The sequence below is a fragment of the Lissotriton vulgaris genome, chromosome 9, assembly GCF_964263255.1.
Source record: "Lissotriton vulgaris chromosome 9, aLisVul1.2, whole genome shotgun sequence".
Taxonomy (NCBI): domain Eukaryota; kingdom Metazoa; phylum Chordata; class Amphibia; order Caudata; family Salamandridae; genus Lissotriton; species Lissotriton vulgaris.
This window is the reverse complement of record NC_141697.1, coordinates 1,098,313,213-1,098,337,786: the sequence shown is the minus strand read 5'-3', so window position 1 is coordinate 1,098,337,786 and position 24,574 is coordinate 1,098,313,213. Positions and strand designations below refer to the sequence as shown.

The 24,574-nt window shown below is 42.7% G+C and overlaps 1 protein-coding gene across 7 annotated transcripts in view; it reads left to right on the top strand.

Moving 5' to 3' along the window:
• CADPS (calcium dependent secretion activator) overlaps window positions 1-24,574 on the top strand; it is a 1,556,059-nt gene that overhangs the window by 943,357 nt on the left and 588,128 nt on the right. For 2 of the 7 annotated variants that reach the window (XM_086939077.1, XM_086939074.1), the window contains exons 14-18: window positions 16,906-17,007; window positions 17,140-17,203; window positions 17,582-17,705; window positions 19,602-19,670; window positions 20,522-20,539. In XM_086939077.1, coding sequence (XP_086795203.1) covers window positions 16,906-17,007; window positions 17,140-17,203; window positions 17,582-17,705; window positions 19,602-19,670; window positions 20,522-20,539 — 377 coding nt within the window. The remainder of the gene's footprint in view (window positions 1-16,905; window positions 17,008-17,139; window positions 17,204-17,581; window positions 17,706-19,601; window positions 19,671-20,521; window positions 20,540-24,574) is intronic. The other 5 variants (XM_086939079.1, XM_086939076.1, XM_086939078.1 and 2 more) reach the window with 3 other exon arrangements.

Sequence of the window (24,574 nt, the reverse complement as noted above, 5' to 3'; positions counted from 1 at the left end):
ACAACCTCCAGATGCCCAGAACTAGAACAGGCACCTCCTGGCAGGTCACAATTCACAGCAGCAGAGTTCAGGGGATCTGGGGTTGACGTATTTGTGTCCCTGAGACTTCAGAACAGGAGGCCAGCACACACAAGCCCTTGGAGATCTTCTTCAAGCAGTTTCAAAGGAAAGTTCCAGTCTTTTACCTTTTCTTGGTAGAAACAGCAACTGCGGGCCAGCCCCACACACTGCACACAGCAAATATGCAGTACTCCTCCTCACAGCTCTTCAGCTCTTCTCCTTGGCAAAGGTTCATCTTGAGTCCGGAAGTGATCTAAAGTTCTGGGGTTTAAAGTTTACTACTTATATCTCATGTTGTCTTTGTTCTCTTTGTGCAAGGGTCTCTGAGCCCAGTCGAATCCAGTTCTGTCCTCACTGGTGCAGTATGACCAAAGGGGGTGGAGACAGCATTGTGCAAGGAAGACAGGCCCTATTCAGGTGCAAGGGAATCCCCCCCTACTCTAAATGCAGCCAAGCCCTATTCAGCTCAGCTCTGAGTCATCCAGGAAGGGCCAGGCACACCTCAAGATCCCCAGTGGCTGTCTACAGTGAATGCACATCCCTAGCCCCTGTCACTCCAAAACCAGACAGTCAATCCACAAACAAGCAGAGGCACACAGAATGGTTAAACAAGAAAATGCCTCTTTTCTAAAAGTCGCATTTTCAAACACATAATTTTAAAACCTTCTTTACTAAAAGATGTGTTATTAAATTCTGAACTCAGAGAGTCTAAACTTTATTTTTCCATCTTGCCCCAATGAGAAGTTATAATTGTCAGATGTTGCAAAGTATTTCCCATTCTATCCTATGGGACAGATAGCTTTTCAATAGTGAAAAAAGAAATTGGCAGTATTTCACTATCAGGACATGTCACACGCATCAGTACGTCCTACCTTTCACATACACTGTACCCTGCCCATGGGGGTACTTTAGGCCTACCATAGGGTTGCCTTAAATGTAAGAAAAGGGAAGATTAGGGCCTGGCAAGTGGGTGCACTTGCCAGGTCTACACAGCAATTTAAAAATGCGTGCAGACACTGCAGTGGCAGGTCTGAGATACCTTTTCAGGGCTACTCATGTGGGTGACACAATCAGTGCTACATGCCTACTAGTAGCATTTGATTTACAGGCCCTGGCACACTCAGTGCACTTTATTAGGGGCTTACCAGTAAATCAAATATGCCAATCATTATGTTCACAATTTACACAGAGAGCATATGCACTTTACCACTGATTAGCAGTGGTAAAGTGCCCAGAACCCTAAAGCCAACAAACACAGGTCAGGAACAAATAGTAGAAAGAAGCAAAAAGTTTTGGGATAACCCTGCGAAAAGGGCCAAGTCCAACAGTAATTCATTGGCAAAGTAGATGTTATAAGGTTAGTGGAAAAGAATATTCTAGAAAAAGTTTTTCTCTCAGCCATTTTCCAGAGGCTCGATACACGTTTCTGGATGGATGTTAACAGCCCTGGTCCCAAGTGACAAAGTCTTAGTGTCTGTGCCCAGGAAGGCAGGATTGTTGTATACAGTAAATCACTTCACAGTAATTAGCCCCCTAAGAGGGGATGGGAATGTTGAAGGGTGAAAGGACTGCCTAGACACTTCTTTATGCTTGGTGATGCAAATTGGGGCTGGCAGTGACTGTTCCCATTCTGTACAAGGGCCATCCTAGACTCTCTGGCTCCACACCTAACAGTGTGGACCCTGACAGAGGGGGGGGCACCTTATATATGTAGATGAGCGAAAAGGGAGACCTAGAGCTACACCAGATAGAAAAAAAGAGATAGCCATCTTGAATTTCCATCTTGTGGGATTGTTTGCAGCAAGCCATAAGAGGAAGTGCTAAAAGAGGAGGTGAGCATAATATGAAAGACTGATCTCCATCTTGCTATATATGTTTGGGAGCATTTGTGTGTTCTTTTTACTTTAAAAGTATGGAACTCTTTCAACGTAACACACATTCCTCTGGGGACGTGTTTGCTGCGTGACCCACAGATAATAAGGGTTAAGCAGAGTTTTCCTGAGAACAAATTTGACACATAAGGTGTGATTATTAAATTGGTTTGCCACCCTCTTCCCAAATTATTAATCCACTTTTTGAAACACTTCAATTTTACTTTTAATCACAATTATTCATCTAACGTTGCAAATCTTCTCTCAATCTCCCAATATACAAACATGATACACTCTTCATCACCAAGATTGGATAACATATCATCACCTCATTTCTTTGACTGACTTATTTCTGACGGTTACAAAAATTATCATGTATCATTTTGTCATAAAAATAATGGTGACCACACTATTTTTGGCAAACTGACTATCTCCACATTCATATATCTTCCCAAACAACGGATCCTGGGGATTTCAAAAGTTAGGAAGGAAATAAATAAGACAGCAAATATTTTCTTCATTAGTTCACATCTTCTGGGATGATCTCAACCCATCAAAGATTAGCTCTGTTACTTCTAATATCCAGAAAGTAAATGAATGCCCTAGTCTTCTTCCTGCTTATTTTCTATTAGATGCTCCTCCTTATTGAACTAGCAATGTATATATTTTGCAGTCTGTAATATTGGTTGTTTATCACATATTGTAAACGGTATTTAACTTTAACTGGATGAAAGCTGTTTCTACTCATAAACACTCGTCCATGCTCCTATGACCAGCATGTTGTGACGCATAATGGACAGCTCTCTTTAAAGTGTTTTGCTTCAACTGTGGAACCTATTCAAACACCCTCCCCCCCCCAAAAAAAACATGCACCTACTGCAGAGATGTGTGTGTAACCTGAGTGCCACATATTGCAATCCTGTGGTGATAGCTCAGCAAAATCTTTTGTGAAAGTGGATGTAACGTGAAAGGTAGGACGCTTAAATTGTGCATTACAGCAGCATTTTGGAAACTAGGAAGTTATTTCCATTTCTATGTCTTGTAAAATTTAGGCAGCAATGCACATTACTTTACCATTGTTAACTTTGAACAAATTAAGTATGGGCGGAAAATTTGTTCCGCTCGTGGAATTTGTGGATTTTCCACGATTTCGCGATCCGCAAATCGAGCAAAATCGCGGCAAAATCCGCGAATCCGCGAGCGGGACGAATTTTGCTCAGGAAGCACTTACAGGGTTACAGCAGGTGCCCAAGTTGAAGCTAATTTCTTTGTAACCATTTACAAAATGGTTACAAAGAAATTAACTTCAACTTGGGCACCTCCTGTAACCCTGTAAGTGCTTCCTGAGCGGCGCCTCGTTGCCTACTTGCAACTATTCTCTGACCCTGCTCTGACCCTCGAAGCAGGGTCAGAGAATAGTTACAATTAGGCAACGAGGCTCCTGTCACAAAAATTATACCTCAGCAAGAAGCACTTACAGATATAAATAAATCAGGTGCCCGAGTTGAAGCTCAAATAGTGCACCACCCCTCTCATGGCCCTTGAGAACCCTTGGCTAGTAGGCGGTGTTAAACATAGCGCTATTTTTCCACAGCTAGAGTGTCTATCACGTTTGGAGCACCATTTTCACCATACAACTGCTGGCAACTAGGAGCAACTCTAATTGTTTGTCCTGTTCTGTCCTTGTGTCTCTGTCCCTTACCTTTCAGGTGCAGAAAACGATAAGTTGAAGCCTCCTAAACCAGGAGTAATTAGGAATCAACCCAATATTCCTAATTTTTTCGCACTTTTTTCACTTTTTCTTAATTTTCACATATCACGTCCCTAGGTAAGGGTGGGCCTTAGAGTGCCCATACTGCCAGGGTTTATCACACCCAGTCCTGAAGAATTGCCCGGTAAATTGACACCGTTTCGATGGCAAGAAACATGTTGACTACTATTCTCTAGGATCCCACCATTCAATTAATAGTGGACTGGATCCTCACATATGTTTTATACTTGTTGTCCTTAGTGATCTCTAATAAAAATTGCTTCAGATACACTACTGACAATTTTAAAATACCCTCAACACTCACTAATTTTCATTTTCACTCAACACGCCCTTTACCCACCAACCAGCTCCGCAGTAATTCTGGCGTTGCAGCACACCAAAGAGACACTCGGTCTCTTTGGTGGAGCCCAATGATGAAGCATGTCATCACTAGGTGGTGAGTGAGGGCTTTCCTAAGCATCCTAGTATGGCTGTTTTTTGAGCTCCATCCTGTGGTTCTTTGTCTCATAGACACTCTTCTTTTGTTTATTGACTATTGACCGGGGAACAAGAGTGTCCTACTACTCTCCCTACCTCTCTTTTTGATATCGCGCACTTACTGATTAGCCAGTAGATAGTACTCCAGTTGAGTATAGTGCAATTGCCCAAAAATCTTCCGTCTTCGTGGGGAAATCCGCAAATTCGTGAATTTTTTCGCGAATTCACAAAATTCGCCCATACTTCGAACAAATATGTGAATTACTTTTAACTGTAGATTTAGTATAATATCTACCAATATAGTAAATGTTAAAAGTGAACAGGATAGTGCAAATTGGATCAATGTGTGCATGAAGGCCTATGCCCTAATTGAAGTACTTATTTTCCAATCACAGCTTAAGTGGCATGATGTTTGGCGTTATCAGTCATGCCAACGTTTTAAAGCAAAATGTGACTATCAGGATGTAGGCTCTTTGAATTTTCTTTGAAACACGAACTTCAGGCATGATGTGCTTGACCAAATGTTGGTAATGTTGGTAATGCCACTCATTTCTGTAAAATGCAATGGTGTGATATGATGGTACATTCCCTTTTAGAGTACTTTTTTATTCATATACATTTTGACAAAAAAAATGTGAAATTTAAACATTTGCCACAAACATTCACAATCCCTCAGTATACCAATGCTCATCCCCCTTCTAAAGGTATCTTTAATTGCTGCTAAGTATTGAAACACTTTCATGGCTTGGATTCTGAATGTGACGCAGTGTGGCTGCGTCACAGTGGTACATTTGCACTGCATAGGGTGTAAAACAGCACATTTTGGTGTCTCCATTTCCAGTCCCCAAAATGAGGTGCATGCTTACCAGGAGAATAGGGAATAATGGGCAATATGTCTCTGTTCAGCCTACACAACCGTCGTTCCCTTGTATGTTCTCCAACCACTATCCTTACTGTGTTGTGGAGGGAACTGCTTCAATACTTCTCTGCTTTCAATAACATTGCGGTTTTTCGATTATGGATATTTGGGCAGTCTATATGCCAGTTGTTGAAAAATATATATTTTTTTATGCAAATAGCACTGAAACAGCAGCCCTTGTTGCTTGAAATATTATTACAGGATCTAAAATAGTCCCGCACTTAAGTAGGATTATTGTGCTGGATTTGTGGTGTAGCTTGGCACTTGAGAACAGTACAGTGAAATTTTAGAGGCTGAAGTGCAACGCAGCATTTGCTACTAATCCCACAGTCAGTTGCCAGCACAGTCTGTTGGGTATAATAAAGCAGAGACTGTTGTGCAATTCTGGAACTTGTGAGGTATTACGAATCCATGAAAATGCAATTGACTTTTTAAAGTTGTACAATTTCCATCAATCCTAAAGTCAACACCTGGATCTGCGCTTTACTTCACTAAAGAAATGCAAAATTTGCCACAACATTTCGGAGAATAAAATACTTGGGGTGAATCCTCAAACCCTTCTGTCAAATTATTTATAAAAATTGTCCGTTTTCACCGACGATCACGAGCAAATGTGCCTTACAACTTCGTGCAAATATTCCGTAAAGGAAAGAACTCAAAAACCATACGTAAAATAGGAGAACCACTAACAATCTTGCATTCAATAACCTACCTATTCAGGGGTTGACTAAATCTTTTTGGGGGCTTGGAGTGAGGGGAGGTGGCACCGGGACCATGGTGACCTTGCTGTGCCACTGAGCATCAAAGCAGACCTCAGTCTTACTCGTCAGTTTCTTTTCACTGATGCTTTTAAGTTTGATCACTGTGGAAAAATATGTTTGTATAAAAGATGGCATATGCAAAAATGACAATATGATTGTCTAGAAAACAGTACATTTTTGTTTTATTGAGCCTTGAGGCTTTTAGCTATGCATGCATCATGCTGATGAAATACTTGCATTTAACATAAATTAATGTATTCCTGCTTCTGGGAAGATGAGCAGCATAAAAATTAACATAAACAGCACTGCCGAAGATGTGCATCTGTGTGATAATATTTGAAATTTGACAAAAACATTAGAACAATTATCCATTGTGACATGGCTCAAGATGGGAGAGCGTGAGGAGAGTGAAGATGACAGAACTGGTGCTAACCACTCTGACAGGGACTTGAAAAGCAGCCGACGTGACATGTTTCCTATCATGCTGCTGAAAACGTCAACTTTGTGAAGGACAGTGAGAAAATGTTTTGCCGAAAATTTGAAAGGTGGAATCAAGAGATGCTCCTCGTGTCAAATGTAATATAGTCCGCATCTGTTTGAGAAAGGGGGCCCTTGCAGTGGTGATGGCGTCTGGTTGGCAGGCCCTTCCAGACATCTGTGTGAGCTCCGGAAGTGGCCGCACTCAACCTGTGGATAACCACAGGTTCGCGGCTGTGCTGACTATAAAAGGCTGATTGCTCTGCTCGTGCGGCCGCACAGTATGTGTCAAATCGTTTTCCAGAGCTACTTTCTATGTATATGTCTTTTGGAGAGCCGTGAGTGGGGGTGCTGCTGAAAGAGAGCTGGTGAGGCTGACGTGAAATGCATTCCTTATAAATAGTGCGCCACATTTAGTCTGTTTTTACTTTTTATGAATGTATGTCGGTTCAATGGCCATGAAGGTTTTATTTTTTTTCTTTTTATTTAAAGGAAGCTTTTGAGCATGTCTAATGTACATGGTAATACTAATACCTCATAAATGCTGACTGCTAAATATAAAACGAAATGATACGTTATCCGCTAAGAAAACTCAATGATTTTGTGTTAAAAAACGAAACAAGGCGTGAATGGGCTAGACATGTCACATGAAGTAGGGTTTTCCATAGAATGAACTTAACTCACAGAAAAAGTATGTATATTTCCTATTTTGAAGTTAATAGGAAAACCCAGACTCCTTTAAGCATAACGGCCAACATAGAATATTTAAAGAGATACAGTCATGATCAAACCGGCCCTTCTTCGCAGATTCCTATGTCGTGATGACTGTATCAAACCCGGGCTGTATATCAGATGTCAGTACATGCAGAGGTGCGGAGTGTTAGTATTTCAGTAGGCACACCAATAAAGTCACTTTGTGAAATACCTGTAAGCAGGCGGCATGAGCAATAAATTCCAGCTTCCTTCCCTGACAACGTCGCTGTACAGATTTTCAACTTTATTTTTGAGGCCTTTCCAGTCGTGAAATAAAGGCAAATAAAACTCACCAATTAACCCCCGCCAGCAGGTTCATTAGACGGTTTGCAACCCTTTGCCAAGCTCTTTGTACGGATAAGATGTCTCGTACTGAGGATTTTCCTTGCTAAGATTCAGTGGTGAAGCGGGCCACTTAGAAGGAACATTTGTTTAGCTCCAGACAGACGAACTGCATTACCCAAAAGGAGACTGTATAGATAGGGCGTGCATAGGTAACAGACAAATCCGTTTTATTTGCATTACCATAATAGCGAGTGAACTTGCTCGCAGTCTGGGGAGCAGATGCCTTTAGTGAAGGGATTAGTCGGGGTGCCTCGTGGATTACAGTGTGGTGTAAATATTCGGAGACGAGCGACATTGTGCAACCAACCGGGGATAAAGAAAAGAGGAAATACGCCCTGGCACTTTGTATCACCTTACACTTCGGTTTGTGTTCCACAATGCTATGTTCAACCGACCGAAAAACGTAGCACATAAAAAAGCAGGCTTTACTTTTATTTTTGGCATGCTTTTGGGTGAGGGCGAAGTAGCGCCTAACAACTTTGTCACAGACGTTAAGCCCTACAATTACTTTTATTTTTTGCTTTGAAAGAAACCACGCGGGATCTTACAGCGATGGATAGTGTGCAAAATCCCTGCTTTAAATGGTCACAAGAAACGTGCAGTTCAGAGGGACTTTCCCGACTGTATTACTGCTGTTTTTCAGCAACACTTTGGTGTATCACCTTGTATTGTATTACCTGTCTGCAGTTTTTGTTCAATGGAAAATTACAGATAGTAGGTCGCTTCATTGACCCCTTTATGTAGTTACTCGTGAATGTCAGACTAATATCTTGGAGATCAAAATATAGCATTGGGAGTGAAATAAACAGATGTGAGTTTTATAGCCAGCTGCAAATGACATCACACAGATTGTACTGCAATGTTAATATTTTCATTTGAGATTAGCATTTTATTTTAGTGCAGCAACCCGACAGGCATCCAAGTGTGAGTGTACTTTCTTCAGTAAAAAAACATGTGGAAATATACTGGCTGGAACATAATTTGTTAAACAGAACTTAAAAAAATGGATGTACGTCAAGATGACGAGCAATACATAAATATAAATGAATACGTAGAGAAAATGAAAAAAATGCCATAAAGTTGGAAGCCATACTCATAATCATTCTCATCCCCTTAAATACAGAGGATGTTCAAAGTTGTTTCTATAATCTCTATTTTTCTAAAATACCAGTAAATATGACGAATATGTTTTTTTCAATGGATTGTCAATCATAACTTTTACAACTTAATATTGTTTTGAGGACTGTTCCGATAGTAGCATCCGTTAAAAATAAAATCTGACACCAAAGAGATGAAAGAGAAGTATTCCTGAGAAACAAAAAAAAAAAAAAAGAAAAAGAAGTTTTCCTATAACAAATGCTCACATACAAACATGTTATAAAGGAATGACATTTTCTGTATTTTAAATGAATTGCCACTAAAGTCGACCATTGGACCATAGAGAGGCACAGCAGACGGGTGAAAGAAAGGGATTCTAGGTAGACAATATCAAAGCCTTGTTTCTTTTTAGTGTTCCTATTTTGGACTTTGTTTTCGTGACTCAGTGTAAGGTTTCCTTTCCTGCATGTCATGTTCAGCGAGAGCCGTTTGTTCCTTGCCTAAAATCGGATAAGATAATGCTGGTATGTTTATATGAGAATTATAAAATAGAGGGAAACTGTTTTTAACTCACGTTTTCACTGTTTTAATCCTGCATCCTTCAAAGACCATCACCTCTATTTCTTTTGCCTCTTCCATCTGCCATAGACCCCGGTCCGTCACGGCTTGTGCCGTTTGTACGGAGGGTCGACTCTTTGGCACCACACTTCCGGTTACATTACCGGAAGCATAATTTAATGCTACAGTCCTTTTTGCTCATCTCCTATTTAAACAGGAGCAGGGAGCAGACGCGCACAGCGGCACCTCTGACTGAGGCTCTCGCTGTTTGCTCCTTGCCTAAAATCGGATGAGATAATGCTGGTATGTTTATATGAGCATACGTGCCAACATTTCAGAAGAGCAAAGTGGGAGATTTCAACAACAAAAAATCGGCAGAATGGGGCCTTGATTGGGTTACTGACATGTATGGGCTTTGGAAGTGTGCTGCTGCAGGATCGGACATTGGAAACGCAAATGCACGTTTTTTTTTCTTACCTTTCAGAAGCATGGAGCGCAAAGGCAGGCAGAGAGAGGGTGATGGAAGGGTTGTACACTGGCCTGGCAGGTTGCTGGCGTTGCAAACACCCCCCACTCCGGTTTGAAACAACTTCCCAGGCACACACACAGCCGCCCCCCCCTACTTCACAGGTTTTTAAAAGACAATTCCCTTGTTAGTGACGCTTTATTGGTTTTTCACCCCTTCTAGAGCTCCTGCACGTTACACAATAAATGCCAAGCCCTGTCCGCTGAAACCAATTGGGGTTTTGCTTGCAGGAATCGGGAGGCGGGAGACTAGCCTTGAAATCGGTAGTCTTACGCCTGAATCGGGAGGGTTGGCAAGTCTGTATGAGAATTATAAAATAGAGGGAAACTGTTTTTAACTCTCGTTTTCACTGTTTTAATCCTGCATCCTTCAAAGACCATCACCTCTATTTCTTTTGCCTCTTCCATCTGCCATAGACCCCGGTCCGTCACGGCTTGTGCCGTTTGTACGGAGGGTCAACTCTTTGGCACCACACTTCCGGTTACGTTACCGGAAGCACAATTTAACGCTCCAGTCCTTTTTGCTCACCTCCTATTTAAACAGGAGCAGGGAGTGGATACGCGCAGCGCCCCCTGAAGGCGCACCAAAGGCAAGCCCGTCTGCGCCCGTCCACGCGCCCGTCCACGCGCCGTCCGCGCCCGATCGCAGCCAGCGGCTAGGACCCCTGCACCTATTCTATCTGGTAATGTAGTGTTGCCTTTCCATACACTCAAAATCATGACTGATTTTCGATATTCCGGCGAAGAAATGAATAAAATAAATACAACCCTGATTAAACTCTCCGAGACCCTAATAGCAGAAATAGTTAGGTGTCCTGAAATCGCTCGTCTTGCTCACCCTCCTAACCAGACTAAGACCTTTGTACCCCTCAGCATAAACTTGTCTAGCACTTGCAAATCCGCCAAACGACTTAACGCTATATATTTTAATGCCAGATCTATTTCAAAACATGCGCTTGGAATCTGGAGTCTTCTTGATTCTGAAGCTCCGGATAACTGCCTGGTCTCTGAAACCTGGCTACACGAAAATGCCTCTCCCGGTGTACACACTGCTTTGCCTCCTATGTACAAAATAACAAGACTCAATAGGACTGATAGTAGAGGGGGCTGACTACTAATTGCTTCCTCCCACAAGATTAACATTGTTAGTCTAGAAAACTTTGTTTCCAACTATTTAGAAATCATTGTGTTCAAAATTAAGGGATTTCCAAACAACGTCTGGAAACGAGCCTTAATATACCGACCTCCTGGTGTCTAAGGTGATTTTGCAAATAAATTACTTGAGATCATCGCACCACATGTCCTGGCTTCCAATAAATTCCTTCTAATTGGTGACTTTAATTACCATGCGGAAATACAATCTAATCTGGATACTGAAAAATTAATCTCTAACATACACACCCTGGATCTTGTTCAAAAGGTCATAGGCCCTACACATCAGGCCGGCCACACGCTGGACCTTCTCTTCTCTTCTCAAACTCCCCCTGAGGTGACCCCTGTGCCCTCGCAGGCGGTCGCTCCCTCCACGCTGCTCTGCCGCTCGCCTGCCTGCTGACTTAGCTGCTGCCTGGCCGCTCCCTGTTTGCTGCAGACCTCCGCTCACCTCCTCTATGCCGCTGCCCTCCGCATCTCCTCAGGCTCGCCTTATGCCCGCAGCCTGCCGCCTCTGCCCCCGCTCCTCACCGGCCCCGCTGCCCCGGTCACCTCCGTGCTTCCCGCCCTTTCCCGCTGCTGCTGACCCGTAGCTCCGCCTCCCCTCCTCTCCCATTGGTCCTCCAGCTTCCCGCCTCCCAGCTGACCCTCCCTCCCAGCTCCTACTTAAGGGGTCCCTGCCGGGTCACTCACTGTGACCCCTGTGCCCTTGCCCTCCTGGGCTGCTACCGAGCCAACCCGAGACGCACCCACGGACCCTTCTGCTGCAACGCCTGCAAGTTCACATGCATCCGGACCTGCACCACTCCAGCAGTGCTCAAGACCTCGACGAGCAACAGCAGCAACCACCTGAAGTGCATCCTGCTCAACACCCGCTCCGTCCACAGACACGCCGTCGAGCTCTGGAACCTGCTCGACACAACGTCACCAGACGTCGCCTTCCTCACGGAAACCTGGATGAACGCCTCTTCAGCGCCCGACATAGCCATCGCCATCCCAGACGGCTACAAGATCATCCGAAGGGACCGCATCAACCACACCGGAGGAGGCATCGCCATCATCCACAGGAACACCATCCGCATCACGACCAACACCGACGACACCCTCGCAACCGCCGAGCACCTGCACTTTCAGGTCCACATCGACCCCAAGACCACCCTCAGAGGCACCCTCATCTACAGACCCCCGGGACAACGCACACAATTCAGCGAAGACATCGCCGACTTCATCAGCCCACACACCCTCTGCTCCGCTGACTACATCCTCCTCGGGGACCTCAACTTCCACGTGGAGAACAAAAACGACCGCAACACCACCACCCTGCTGGACAACCTCGCCAACCTGGGACTCAAGCAGCTGGTGACCACCCCCACCCACTACGCCGGACACACACTCGACCCCGTCTTCTCATCCAGCAAGGACATCGCCTTCAGCCACGCCACCGGACTCCACTGGACGGACCACAGCTGTGTCCACTTCTGCTTCGCAAAGACCATGATCCACCACCACCAGCAACAGTCTGCACGCAGGAGCTGGAACAAGATCACAACCGACCAGCTCGCGTCCTCCCTGAGCATGAACCCTCCCACCAGCACAACAAACCCTAGCCAGGCGGCCACCAACCTCGAGAAGTGGATCAGCGACTGCGCAGACGAGCTCGCCCCCCTGAGGACCCCGCCCAGCAGACCCGGCAGCAAGAAAGCCCCATGGTTCACCGACGAACTCAAGAGCTCCAAGAAGAACTGCCGAGCCCTCGAATGAACCTTGTGCAGAGACCCAACACCGGACAACATGACTGCCCTCAAGCTCGCCACCCGAAAACACCACCAACTCATCCGCGCCACCAAGAAAACTGCATTCAAGGAACGACTGGACAACAACGCACACAACAGCAAAGAACTCTTCAACATCGTCAAAGAGCTCTCCAACCCCAACGCCGGAAACAACGACATCACCCCTTCGCAAGACCTCTGCAACTCCCTCGCCTCCTACTTCCACAACAAGATCGCGGACATACACAACAGCTTCAGCACTCAACCGACGAACACCACGACCGAACTACCGCCCCCCACCGCCACCCTCCGCACCTGGACTCCGATCAGCACCGAAGACACTGTCCGCACGATGAACTCCATCCACTCCGGATCTCCGACCGACCCCTGCCCTCACCACGTCTTCAACAAGGCCGGCGCTGTCATTGCACCCCACCTGCAGGACATCAGCAACACCTCCTTCGACACCGCTACCTTCCCGGAGAGCTGGAAGAACGCCAAACTCAGTGCTCTACTCAAGAAGCCATCGGCTGACCCCACCAACCTCAAAAACTACCGCCCCATCTCGCTGCTCCTGTTTCCTGCAAAAGTCATCGAGAAGACCGTCAACAAGCAGCTGGCCACCTTCCTCGAGGTCGAGCGGATCCCTCGACCCCTCGCAGTCTGGCTTCCGGGCCAACCACAGCACTGAGACCGCCCTGATCGCAGTCACCGATGACATCCGAGCGCTGCTCGACAACAGAGAAACAGCGGCCCTCATCCTCCTCGACCTCTCCGCGGCCTTCGACACTGTCTGCCATCGTACCCTAGTACAACGCCTCAACAACGCCGGAGTCCAGGAGAGGGCACTGGAGTGAATCATCATCTTCCTCGCCGGAAGGACACAGAGAGTCCGCCTCCCTCCGTTCAGATCTGAAGCCACCGAAGTCAAATGCGGCGTCCCTCAAGGCTCCTCGCTCAGTCCAACCCTCTTCAACATCTACATAAGCCCCCTCGCAGACATCGCACGCCAGCACAACCTCAACATCATCTCCTACGCCGACGACACCCAGCTGATCCTCTCCCTTACCAATGACCCTGCCACCGCCAGAGCCAACCTTCACGAAGGGATGAAAGAGGTAGCCGAATGGATGAAGAACAGCCGCCTGAAACTGAACTCAGATAAGACGGAAGTCCTCATCCTGGGATCCTCACCCGCCACTTGGGACGACTCCTGGTGGCCCCCCGCCCTAGGCAGCGCACCAAAACCAACAGACCACGCACGCAACCTGGGCTTCATCCTGGACTCCTCCCTCTCCATGACCAGACAAGTCAACGCCGTCTCCTCGTCGTGCTTCAACATCCTGCGCATGCTACGTAAGATCTTCCGGTGGATCCCCACCGAGACCAGGAAGATGGTCACCCAGGCCCTCGTCACCAGCCGTCTGGACTACGGCAACACCCTCTACGCCGGAACCACCGCCAAACTCCAGAAGAGACTCCAGCGGATCCAGAACGCCTCAGCACGACTCATCCTGGACATCCCCCGTCGCAGCCACATCTCCAGACACCTGAGAGACCTGCACTGGCTCCCGGTCAACAAGAGAATCACCTTCCGTCTCCTCACCCACGCACACAAAGCCCTACACAGCCAAGGCCCAGGATACCTTAACAGCCGCCTCAACTTCTACGCTCCCAAACGCCAGCTTCGATCAACCAGCCACGCCCTGGCCGCCGTCCCCCGCATACGAAGAGCCACCACAGGGGGACGGTCCTTCTCCTACCTCGCCGCCAAGACATGGAACTCCCTCCCCACCCACCTCCGCCTGACCCAGGACCACCTCGCCTTCAGGAAGCAACTCAAGACCTGGTTGTTCGAGCAGTAGCAGATCCCCCTCCCCCAGCGCCTTGAGACCCTCTGGGTAAGTAGTGCGCTATATAAATGCGATGATTGATTGATTGAAATTATGGTAGCCTCCCCTATTCCATTACTTTGGACGGATCACTATCTATTGAAATTTACTTTTTCCATGGCCCAAACCAAAGTAGCACTGAAAAGCGAGCTCGTATTACGCAGGCCTTTGAAAAAAATCACATCACTCACGTTTCTTAAACATTTCCATTTTGATTTTGCATCCCCGTCCATGAGTGGAAGTGTAGCAGTACGAAATTTTGAAAAGGCTACAGAGATAGCACTCGACAAAATTGCTCCGCTGAGTAAAGTCAAGTGTGAGACTAGAACTGCCCCTTGGTTCTCAGAGCAGTTAAAAACCAGTAAGTCTCTGTGCAGAACTGCTGAGAAAAAGTGGCGAAAAAGTAAAGATCAGGCCGACCGGAAAGCATATAAAATATTGCACTCTAGATATATGAGTGATACAAAGGCGACAAAGAGAGCTTTCCTTACGGAACGGATAAACAAAGCTGGAAATTGTTCCAGAGAACTTCATCAAATTCTGAAAGAATTCACCACTTCCAGAAACTCCTTAGAAATACCGAATTCACAAGAGTGGACAGACGCTCTTTCGAAATTTTTTGAGGATAAAACAACTGCAATTCATCTCTCCTTTCCTTCTCTTTCTAACACAACGCAGCCTGAAGCTCGGACCAACTTGCTTCCTGACCGCCATATGTTCTAAATGAGTTTGAAAGACTAGATAGTGATGTGATCATGTTTGCTGGGCTGAAAATAAAATCTGGGCCTCCCACTGATCAAGTCACCCCTAAACTCTTTTCTATACTCGCTCCTGTATTGGTAGAACATTTGACCGGTCTTTTCAACAAATCACTTTTGGACGCAGACTTTCCTACCATATGAAAAACAGCTAGAATTAGACCAATTCTAAAAAAGCCCTCGGCCGATCCTAACATCTTATTAAACTATCGGCCCGTCTCACTACTCCCTTATTTCGGAAAAATGCTAGAATTCCTCATTAACAAACAGTTTGTGAGTCACCTCGAAAATCAAGGACTCCTAGACCCTTCGCAATCGGGCTTTAGGGCATCTCACAGCACAGAGACAGTACTGGTCGAGGCTGCGGACAATGTCAGATTGGCTCTAGATCAGTGCCAATCAGCCATTCTTGTCCTGTTTGACCTGTCGGCAGTCTTTGACACCATCTCCCATCGCATTTTAATTCAACGGCTATGGGAGATTGGTGTCAGAGGTGCCACTTTAAGATGGTTCTCTAGCTACCTATCAGTACGTAAAACAGCTGTCCAGATCGAAAGGAACGTTGCACATGAAAGACCTGTAAAGATGGGTGTACCTCAGGGTTCAATTTTGAGCCCAACGCTTTTCAAAGTCTATATGACACCCATGGCCAGAGTGATCAAAGCCTATGGCTTTGATGTTCTGTCCTATGCTGATGACACCCAGATTTTAGTCACACTGGGCCCAAACCCAAATGAAACCAAACAACGTTTCAAAAAATGACCTGATCCATGTTGAGAAATGAATGAACACCAACCATCTTCAGTTAAATGGCAGCAAATCAGAAAATATGCTTTTTTGATAAAGCTGCAGAACACTGGACCAATGACTGGTGGCCAGATAACCTGGGAAATCGTCCAACGCCCAGGGAATCAGTCCGGAATCTGGGTGTTTACATGGATAATAAATTATCCATGAAAAACCAAATCAATCACATTGTGGGCACCTGTTTTGGACTGATGTGTGGTTTGAGAAAAGTTTTTAAGTGGATCCCCTTTGAGGCCCGGAAGCCTAGTCCAGGGTCTAATCATAAAAAGAATGGACTATCGGAATGCACTTATTTCATCCATAAATGAACATCTTTTGAACAGACTTCAGGTCCTTCAGAATACCGCAGCCCGACTGACTCTCAATCTCCCGCAAAGAACCTCATCGGCCCCCTGTTTAAAAAGCCTTCACTGGCTACCGGTGAAAAAGCGAATTCTCTTTAAAACCTTATGTTTGGTATGTATGGAAACGGGCCCAAATACTGGTCTCAAAAGCTAACGTGGTATGTGCCCCAAAGAGAATTGAGATCTAACAACGAGTCACGACTGACGCCTCGGAAAATATCGACCCCCAGAAACGGACATTCTCTTTCCTTGCCCCTGCCTCATGGAATAAAATGCCTCTTTATCTCCGTAATATTCCTGAACACAGCTGTTTTCACAAAAAGCTAAAGATGTGGCTATTTGCATACGAGACCATTCTGTTTATCTCATCACAGCCGTCTGCAAGCGCCATGAGACTCCTCGGATGTGATTTGTGCGCGATACAAATATCCTTGACTTGACTTGACAGATTAAATGTCTTCGGTACCCTTTCACCACTTACCAAAATATTAGTTACGTATTGTCTTTTTTATAAAGTTGATGTCACAAAGAGAAGTTTGAAGTATCATTGTATTATTTCTTTCAGGCCAGATGGAATAGGAACTGTCACAGTAGAAGAGAAAGAGCGTTTTGAAGAAATCAAAGAAAGACTTCGATTGCTTCTGGAAAATCAGATAACACACTTCAGGTAAAACTTGAAAAATGTCCCAGTTGTCCACTCGATGTAGATGTTGATGTAAATATGTCTTAATTTGTGTGTTCATATTTTGTAAAAAAAAAATGTTCCATCAGAAACAAAATATAAATATATGTTTTGTAGGTATTGTTTTCCATTTGGCCGACCAGAGGGTGCTTTGAAAGCTACTCTGTCACTGTTGGAAAGGGTAAGCATGCATCCTTTGTTACATGTTATATTTTAGCTAGGTATTTTAAAAACAACTGGTTCACATATGTAAATAGGATGTGTTAATGTGTACATGAAAAACGGTTTTGTAATTTTGTTTTGCTACTGTAGTGAAAGTTATTAATTTCTCCAAGTATTCTGTGTACAATATTGTATTTGTTTTATCTGTTTAGGAGTGTTTCAGGTAAAGTTGTTGATTAAAAGACATAGGCAGGAAGACATATAAATAGGTAGATACATAAATAGCTACCCTAGAGAAAAGGAGACTAGATCTGTTACACTTCTCTTGACTTAGACACATTTGTAAATAAAAAATAAAATAGTGTGACATGACATGTTAACCATTTTGTATGCCAAGGTTCTAATGAAAGACATAGTAACTCCTGTCCCTCAAGAAGATGTAAAAAACGTCATCCGCAAATGCTTAGAACAAGCAGCTTTGACCAACTACACACGACTGTCAGAATATGCAAAAATTGAAGGTAAGGCTTTTGATAATAAAAAATAAAAGTACTGTTTATGCACAGGTCCAGAAAATTGAAAAGAAAATAGGAATTGAAATAATTTCCTCCTGAACACATATTTAATTTCCTTCACAAAAATAAAGCCACAAGGCGTGGCTGGAATCTTGCTTTCTCATGGAAAAAGTTGTCTAGAAAATTTATGAATGCAATTACTTTTGCCAGTATTTCCAAGTGTTAATTGTCAGTGAGATAGAAAATAGCATTTTATCCCCTGGCTAGATTGAGTGGTTTCCTCATTACACCGAGTTCTGAATTTTTTTTTAATTGATATTTGTCATAGGTGAGCTACATGTCATTAATGACATATGTTTTGAGAGATTCCTAAGCATGTACCTTTACATTTGCTAATCAATCTCCAAATGTCTTCAGTCCTGGAAAAGAGGCAGTTTAATGCAGCATACACATGAATGTATTGTTTTTGTGAGAAAAATGAAAAAGTAAGTTCTAAAATGTCACCCCCAGATTTGACTTTTTTTAGAGATTGAATTAAATTTGAACCTGGTTACCCTTTGAAGCATGAAAGGAAATTGCCATTCTTGCCATTCTTACTTTATTAGAATTTTCGTGTATGCGAGGAGCATTCCTCCTACTGTCAATTTCAGAGATCATCTGTACATTCTGTCACCATCTTTATTTCGGTTTGCAATGTGAATTGTGTAGCAGTGGTGATTGAGGCTGTGCTTTATACCCGGTAAGAAGTGGCCACTAAATGGATATTTGCCAGCTTGGTAACAAGTGGCACATTTAGAAAACGTGTTTCATGAAGTAGGACTTTTTTGGTGCATTTTGTATTTACAATGTTTAACGCATAAAAGTTGGTCTGAGGAAAATTCATATTAGTAGCGACTTAGCTTAAAAGGATGTTTCTACAAACTGCTGGCTTCCCTGGACTATTAAACTACCAGTACTAACATGTTGGTAAGATCTGCTCTCTCCTTTCAGATTAAACTATGCAAAACAAACATTAAGATCTGTAAGTAAAAATGCATTCATTTCCCAAGTAGAACACCTTAGTGTGTACTTTCCTTTTGTGCCTCAATTCCTCTTGGTTGCGTTAATGACCTGCCCTCTTTTGCGCTGTGACTTTTAGGTCTGGGAATACTTTGAAGCAACAAACTCTTTTTTCAGCTCTTTTCAGAGAAGTACTTCATTCCACACTACCTGCTCTTTTCTGCTTTTTTCCTTCCCTGTCTGTTAGTGGCACATCCACTTTGTACACTATCTCTATGAAAGTGGCTGTGCCATTGATTTCAGAGCATGCTGGGATTGTTCTTTTGAACAACCCAACATCCACCAGCTGCATGTGTCAGGTTTTCTCTCATGGGCATAGTCCAACGTGTGTTATAACAATTCAGAATATTACTACTATATGGCATCCATAAAAATAAGTGTATGATATTTTCTTTATCATGAATAATCTTAATTGACACAATAAGTCTCATTGTTGACTTATGTAAATATTGCCTGTAGTAATATTGCTTGAGGCTATGTTTATGAAGAAATACCATAAAAAGCCTTAGATACTAAAGATTTCAATCCTTAGTATCTTGGAGCCTATATCCAAAATATTCTGTTTCCCTTTATTCATGATGTTTGGATCACTATATTCTTGAAAAAATCAATTCAATCAAGAACCCTAGTATCATGGTCACAGCCTCTTTTGTGACTCATGGCATGCTGAATGGTTAATCCAGAAGATCTCTCAATTTTAAAACTCTTTTTTCTTTTATCCTGTGTGTATCCCAACTACTCTACAGCTTTTTTCCCTTTAACCTAATGTAAACGTTTTCCTCTGACCTATGACCTCTTTACCTCTGACCTAAGCCTCTTGCATGCCCAAATCCTCTTTTATAGGGAAAAAGAGAGAAATGTATGAACATCCTGTCTTCTGCTTGGCCTCTCAAGTGATGGATTTAACCATTCGTGAGTACCTACCACCTCCTCTCCATCCTGTCTTCACTCTTTCTGTCTTCATTACCTCAAAAACTCCAGATCCAAACCAACTCACTTTCCTCGCTTCAAGTCTTTTTAGCGTTGGCTTGTCTGTTGCTTCTGTCTGTGAAACCCAGTGTGAGAAGTCCAGTCACTTTTTATCAGCCTGAAACAGGTTAGACAACTCAGCCATTTGTCTGTGATAAAATCAGATTGTCTGTAAGTTTTTCCTTTATCCTTTATGTCTGTGACCTGAATGCATTTTTACTTTGCTTTTGTGTAACCCCAATTTGTTAAGTGCTTGTCACTGGTACACAATCAAACGTTAGAAGCTACAGTACACTGAGAACTGGTGATAAAGGGCACTGGGATTGTGTCCATCCTTTTTTCTGAGTAGATCTTGAAACTAATTCAGTGTACGACTCCTGGACGGTTGTCCTGTCACTGTTACATAAAACCCTACATGTCTTTTCTCTGTTATTAGGAAATGATTTTCTTTTAGGAAATGATTTTCTTTTTCTTGAACCCTTTTTTAACTTGACGGGCAGTGTTACATGGGACCTCTGTTTGGGTGTCGCATGTTGAACAACTTGGTTTCCCTTGGAGCGTAGTCTGACTGATCTAATGTTTGCTTGGTATAGCTTTGCCCATCTTCTAAGATGGAGCCCAATAGGAATTCTATTGGGGAATGATATTAAATTGGCAGCTTTTTATTTTTTTCCTTTCCAAATGTCATGTGTCACGCCTATGAGGGGGGAACATTTTGTCCACTTGCTCATTAATCCTGCATATCTGTTCTTGTTTCTCTCTTTTTTTTCCCTGTCGCTCTCTCATTTATGTAGAGAATCAAAAGGATGCAGGTGAACAATCGTATATGCATTATAAACTAATAGGACTGTACAGCTATATTTTCGTTTTTTTAAGCTCCTTAAATTATGTACTCCTTGATACTTAAGATGGAGTTACAGTAATACTTAAGGAGTTAATTTGTGCTGTCTATATACACCGCATCTTATATCACATTCCATGGCACACAGCAAACCTACTGCACAATGCACTTTTTGAGGCGGGATCACTCTTAATTCTAGATTAACTAAAGCTCATTTTTATGCCAAGTCTTATTTCATTTGACGTGTTATCTTTAAAACAACACACACCAGAGACACTTACAACGCGGCTAATGTTCATTTTCCTTTCTCATGTTTTCTTTTTCTGGATTTTTGAAATGTTTGTGTTTCTCTACATTTAGAACCTGTTTTCGTTTTTTTTTGTCAGATTAGTGAATCAATAATATGAGATATTGTGATAGCAATACATAAAAATGTAACAACTTTTTAAAATCCTTGCAAGCTGACAAACACTTCCACATTTCATACACTACCTTAATATGTCTGTAGCAAATATTGCATTGCAAATCCCAATCTAGTTCAAAGCATGCGATACATAAAATTACTAGAAAACCAAACAATAAGGATAAAGACAGGCACTGTTTACTTCCAAATTTGCCACTTCTAAATAATAGCAAATACACAATTTCCCATGGAAAATGCTGTTTTACAACAATAAAAAAACCTTTTATTCAGTTGAAAAATATTCCTTTATTTGGTATAAAATAAAGTCATTAATTTAAAAAAGAAATCCAGACAATTACATTTTAACTTGAAACGCACGCTAACAATTACTTTCATTCTTTCCAATCTATATTATAACCTCAACTCTCCTGCCACATATTGATTTAGAAACGTAAGCTTTAGTAATAAAGTTTAGTATCTCATGTTGAGACATAGATAGCCTATTTTCACTTACACCTTCATTGACTTTATTTCTGATTCAGTGCATTTTAGATGCTTTTTAATAATTGCCATTTTAATATAGTAAATATCATTGATTGGACATGGTTCTGTTTAGATGTCTCTCATGAAGGGCGTCTTTTTAGTAAATGCATCTAGATGTCTCCCTTTCAGAACTCATATATTTACTACTTGTGTTAATGTAATCTCCCCCTACCTTCTATCCCCATTCTCTATGACTTTTGGTGTTGTCAGGCACTCTCCTGTGACCTATAGTTCAACACATGAAATAAAAGGTATTTCACCTCTGTTATTAAGGGACTTCGTAATTTTTTTATTTGTCGATTTCCTAGGAAACCAGGCGTGGAATTCAAAGAACAGAGCTGTAGCACAGAAAGTTTGATCTGGTGCAAGCAACACAAATCTATATCCATCGTTTCTGATAGTTGTTCAATATAGAATGGAGCAAGTGGTAAAAGCACCAAGACAAACATGCAACAAACTTATTCCATATAATGGCTTCTGTTCATAAAATTAGCGCTCCTCATTTGTCACATGTGAAATCAGTTTGTAGCATTTTTTATTCATGAGCGAGAGAGGGAGAGTCTGTTTCTCTTTATCACATAAACAGAAAAATAGTGCAAATATATTTCCATATTTTGTTCGCCAAACTGTCTGATTTGGCCTCCGAATTCAAATCCAGATCGCTCTACTTGAACAATTTGCGTGATCCTGCCATTTCAAGTTATCTTTCTGGGCAACAGTTCCTGTAACTGATAAAAATATGTGCCACAGTTCCTGTGACTGATAAAATTTCAGACACTTAGAAATAAGCTAACTTCCCAGAGCACTGAGGCCCACATGCATCAAGCACTTTTTCATTCGCAAACGGTGCGATTCCATAAAATCGGCCGTTTGCGAATGCAAAAGTGCTTTTTGGGATGCATGAAGCAATTTTAGAATTCGTAACATGTTTGCGAATTCTAAAATTGCGGGTGCTTTTAAGAAGTCGCAGATGTGCGATTTCTTAAAAGCAATGCATCATTATTTTAAAAAGTGAAAATTCGCAAATAGGGTGCAAAATTTACCGAGTGGTTGAACCACACGGTAAATTTGGAAAAAGTGTTTAAAATGTTGAAAATGCTTTTTTTCAACATTCATGTTACGGACACACATGTCCTTAGGACATGTGTGTGTGCAACATGATGCGAAAAATACATTTCAGGGGTGCATGGGGGGGTCCTTTGGACACCCCCCTGCACCCATGAAATATTCTAAGTGCCACTCGCAATTTGCATTGACTCCTATGGGCCTTTTGGCCCATAGGAATCAATGGGAATTGCGAAAATTAACTTAAGAATTCGGTATTTCTTTGGGATTCGGTAAAAATTGCGATTTTTACCGAATCACAGAGAAATACCGAAAAAAATGATGCATAGCATTTTGCACTTCTTAATTTGCGATTCCTTATTTTTCGCAAATTAAGAAATGCAAAATGACACAATGATGCATGTGGGCCTGAGAGCTCTACATGTGAATCTGCATCATCACCTTTAGATTTTCACAAAATAAGATAAAATATGAACTTGTAACTCAGTCCTTGAGTGCAGGGTCTATTGATGTGAATTAATATCAAGTTACTTTCGATATTTGCTTCCTTACGGAACACAGCACATATGGAGGCCTACCCTTGAAGAATAATTATGGATTATGCCACCGGCTTCCAAGATCAATATAACTTGATCACTAGAATGCCATCTATTTCTAAACTATATTTTGAGAACATTCAGCTGGCCATGTGTATGTGTTCCACTTACATTTTATAAATACTACGTCCACGAATTTATTGTAGACATGTTTCTATGATATTTATGAGTCAAAATATCATCTGAAATTATTGATTCCGAGCACTTAAAGCAAAACGGCATTTTGCAAAATGCATTTGTTACTAGATCTCCGCAACTTTAAAGACCATTTTAGATTTACTTTCCAAGCGTTGAACATTAAAGGAAGTTTCTCATGAAGTCGTATTTTTTAATCTAATTAGTTTTATTGTTTGGGTCTTCACAACACCGATATTGTCAGAATAATGAGCTTCAGCAGATCCTGGAGGAGTTGACAGCTGGGGAGAGCAACAGAGTGTTTATGGGAATTCTTGCCGGCGCTCTGATTTTCTGTTAACTGTGGGAGGGCTGTGTTTGTCTCTGGACGCACTACACCGTTTTTCAGCACTTCTTTTCTCCTCTTAGATCGTCATAAAAACAACCAATTACAAATATGATGACGTGCTACTGCTCCCGCATTGCACCTAGGGGTGCGCAAAATGTGCATAATTACGCCGAATTTCGTAAAAATCACAAAAAATTACTCTTGATTCGAAGAAGCCTAGGAGGAGAGGAGTTGGCCTAACGGCTAGGGCGGGCGACCTTGAATCTGGGGAACTGAGTTCGAGTCTCGGCAATGACGCTGAACATCCTGTGATTCTGGGCAAATCACTTAATCTCCCAGTGCCTAACAAAAATGAATGTGTCCTCATGCAATGCAACTAGTGCTAGGTAAAGTGCTCTGATGCCCGATTCGGGTCAAGTTCACGCTATATAAAACTCTGTTAAAAAATGAAATGAAATGTAAACCAGCATTGGATGAAAAGATGCCTTTCACATTAAAAAGTTAGCGGAAAAACACGAATAGTGCAAACAGCAGCCGCTCCCGTTCTGCTCCTTCACATTGCCTCTGGGTGCTCATGGCAACATTTTATGGTAAATGGTGAGTAATTACCAACTGTGACAAAAAGCGGAATTTAGGATGACAAACGTAACAAGTATGATACGAAATTATGTGAGTTTAATTTGGATAATTGAAATTTCAACCAGGCCCATTCGAAAACTAGACATGGTCAAGTCACAGTTGATGTGGTCAGTGAGGAGAGAATACATTTCAGACATTTAGATTGTACATTGTGATTTTCTTTTGAAATCCCAACAAAACATTAACACAATACTGCACATTATTAGCATACCAAAAAAAAACCATGGTAAAACATGGTAAAATCTACATGAAGAAAAGTGTCTTAAAGGAAAATATGCTTGAATTCATTTACAAACA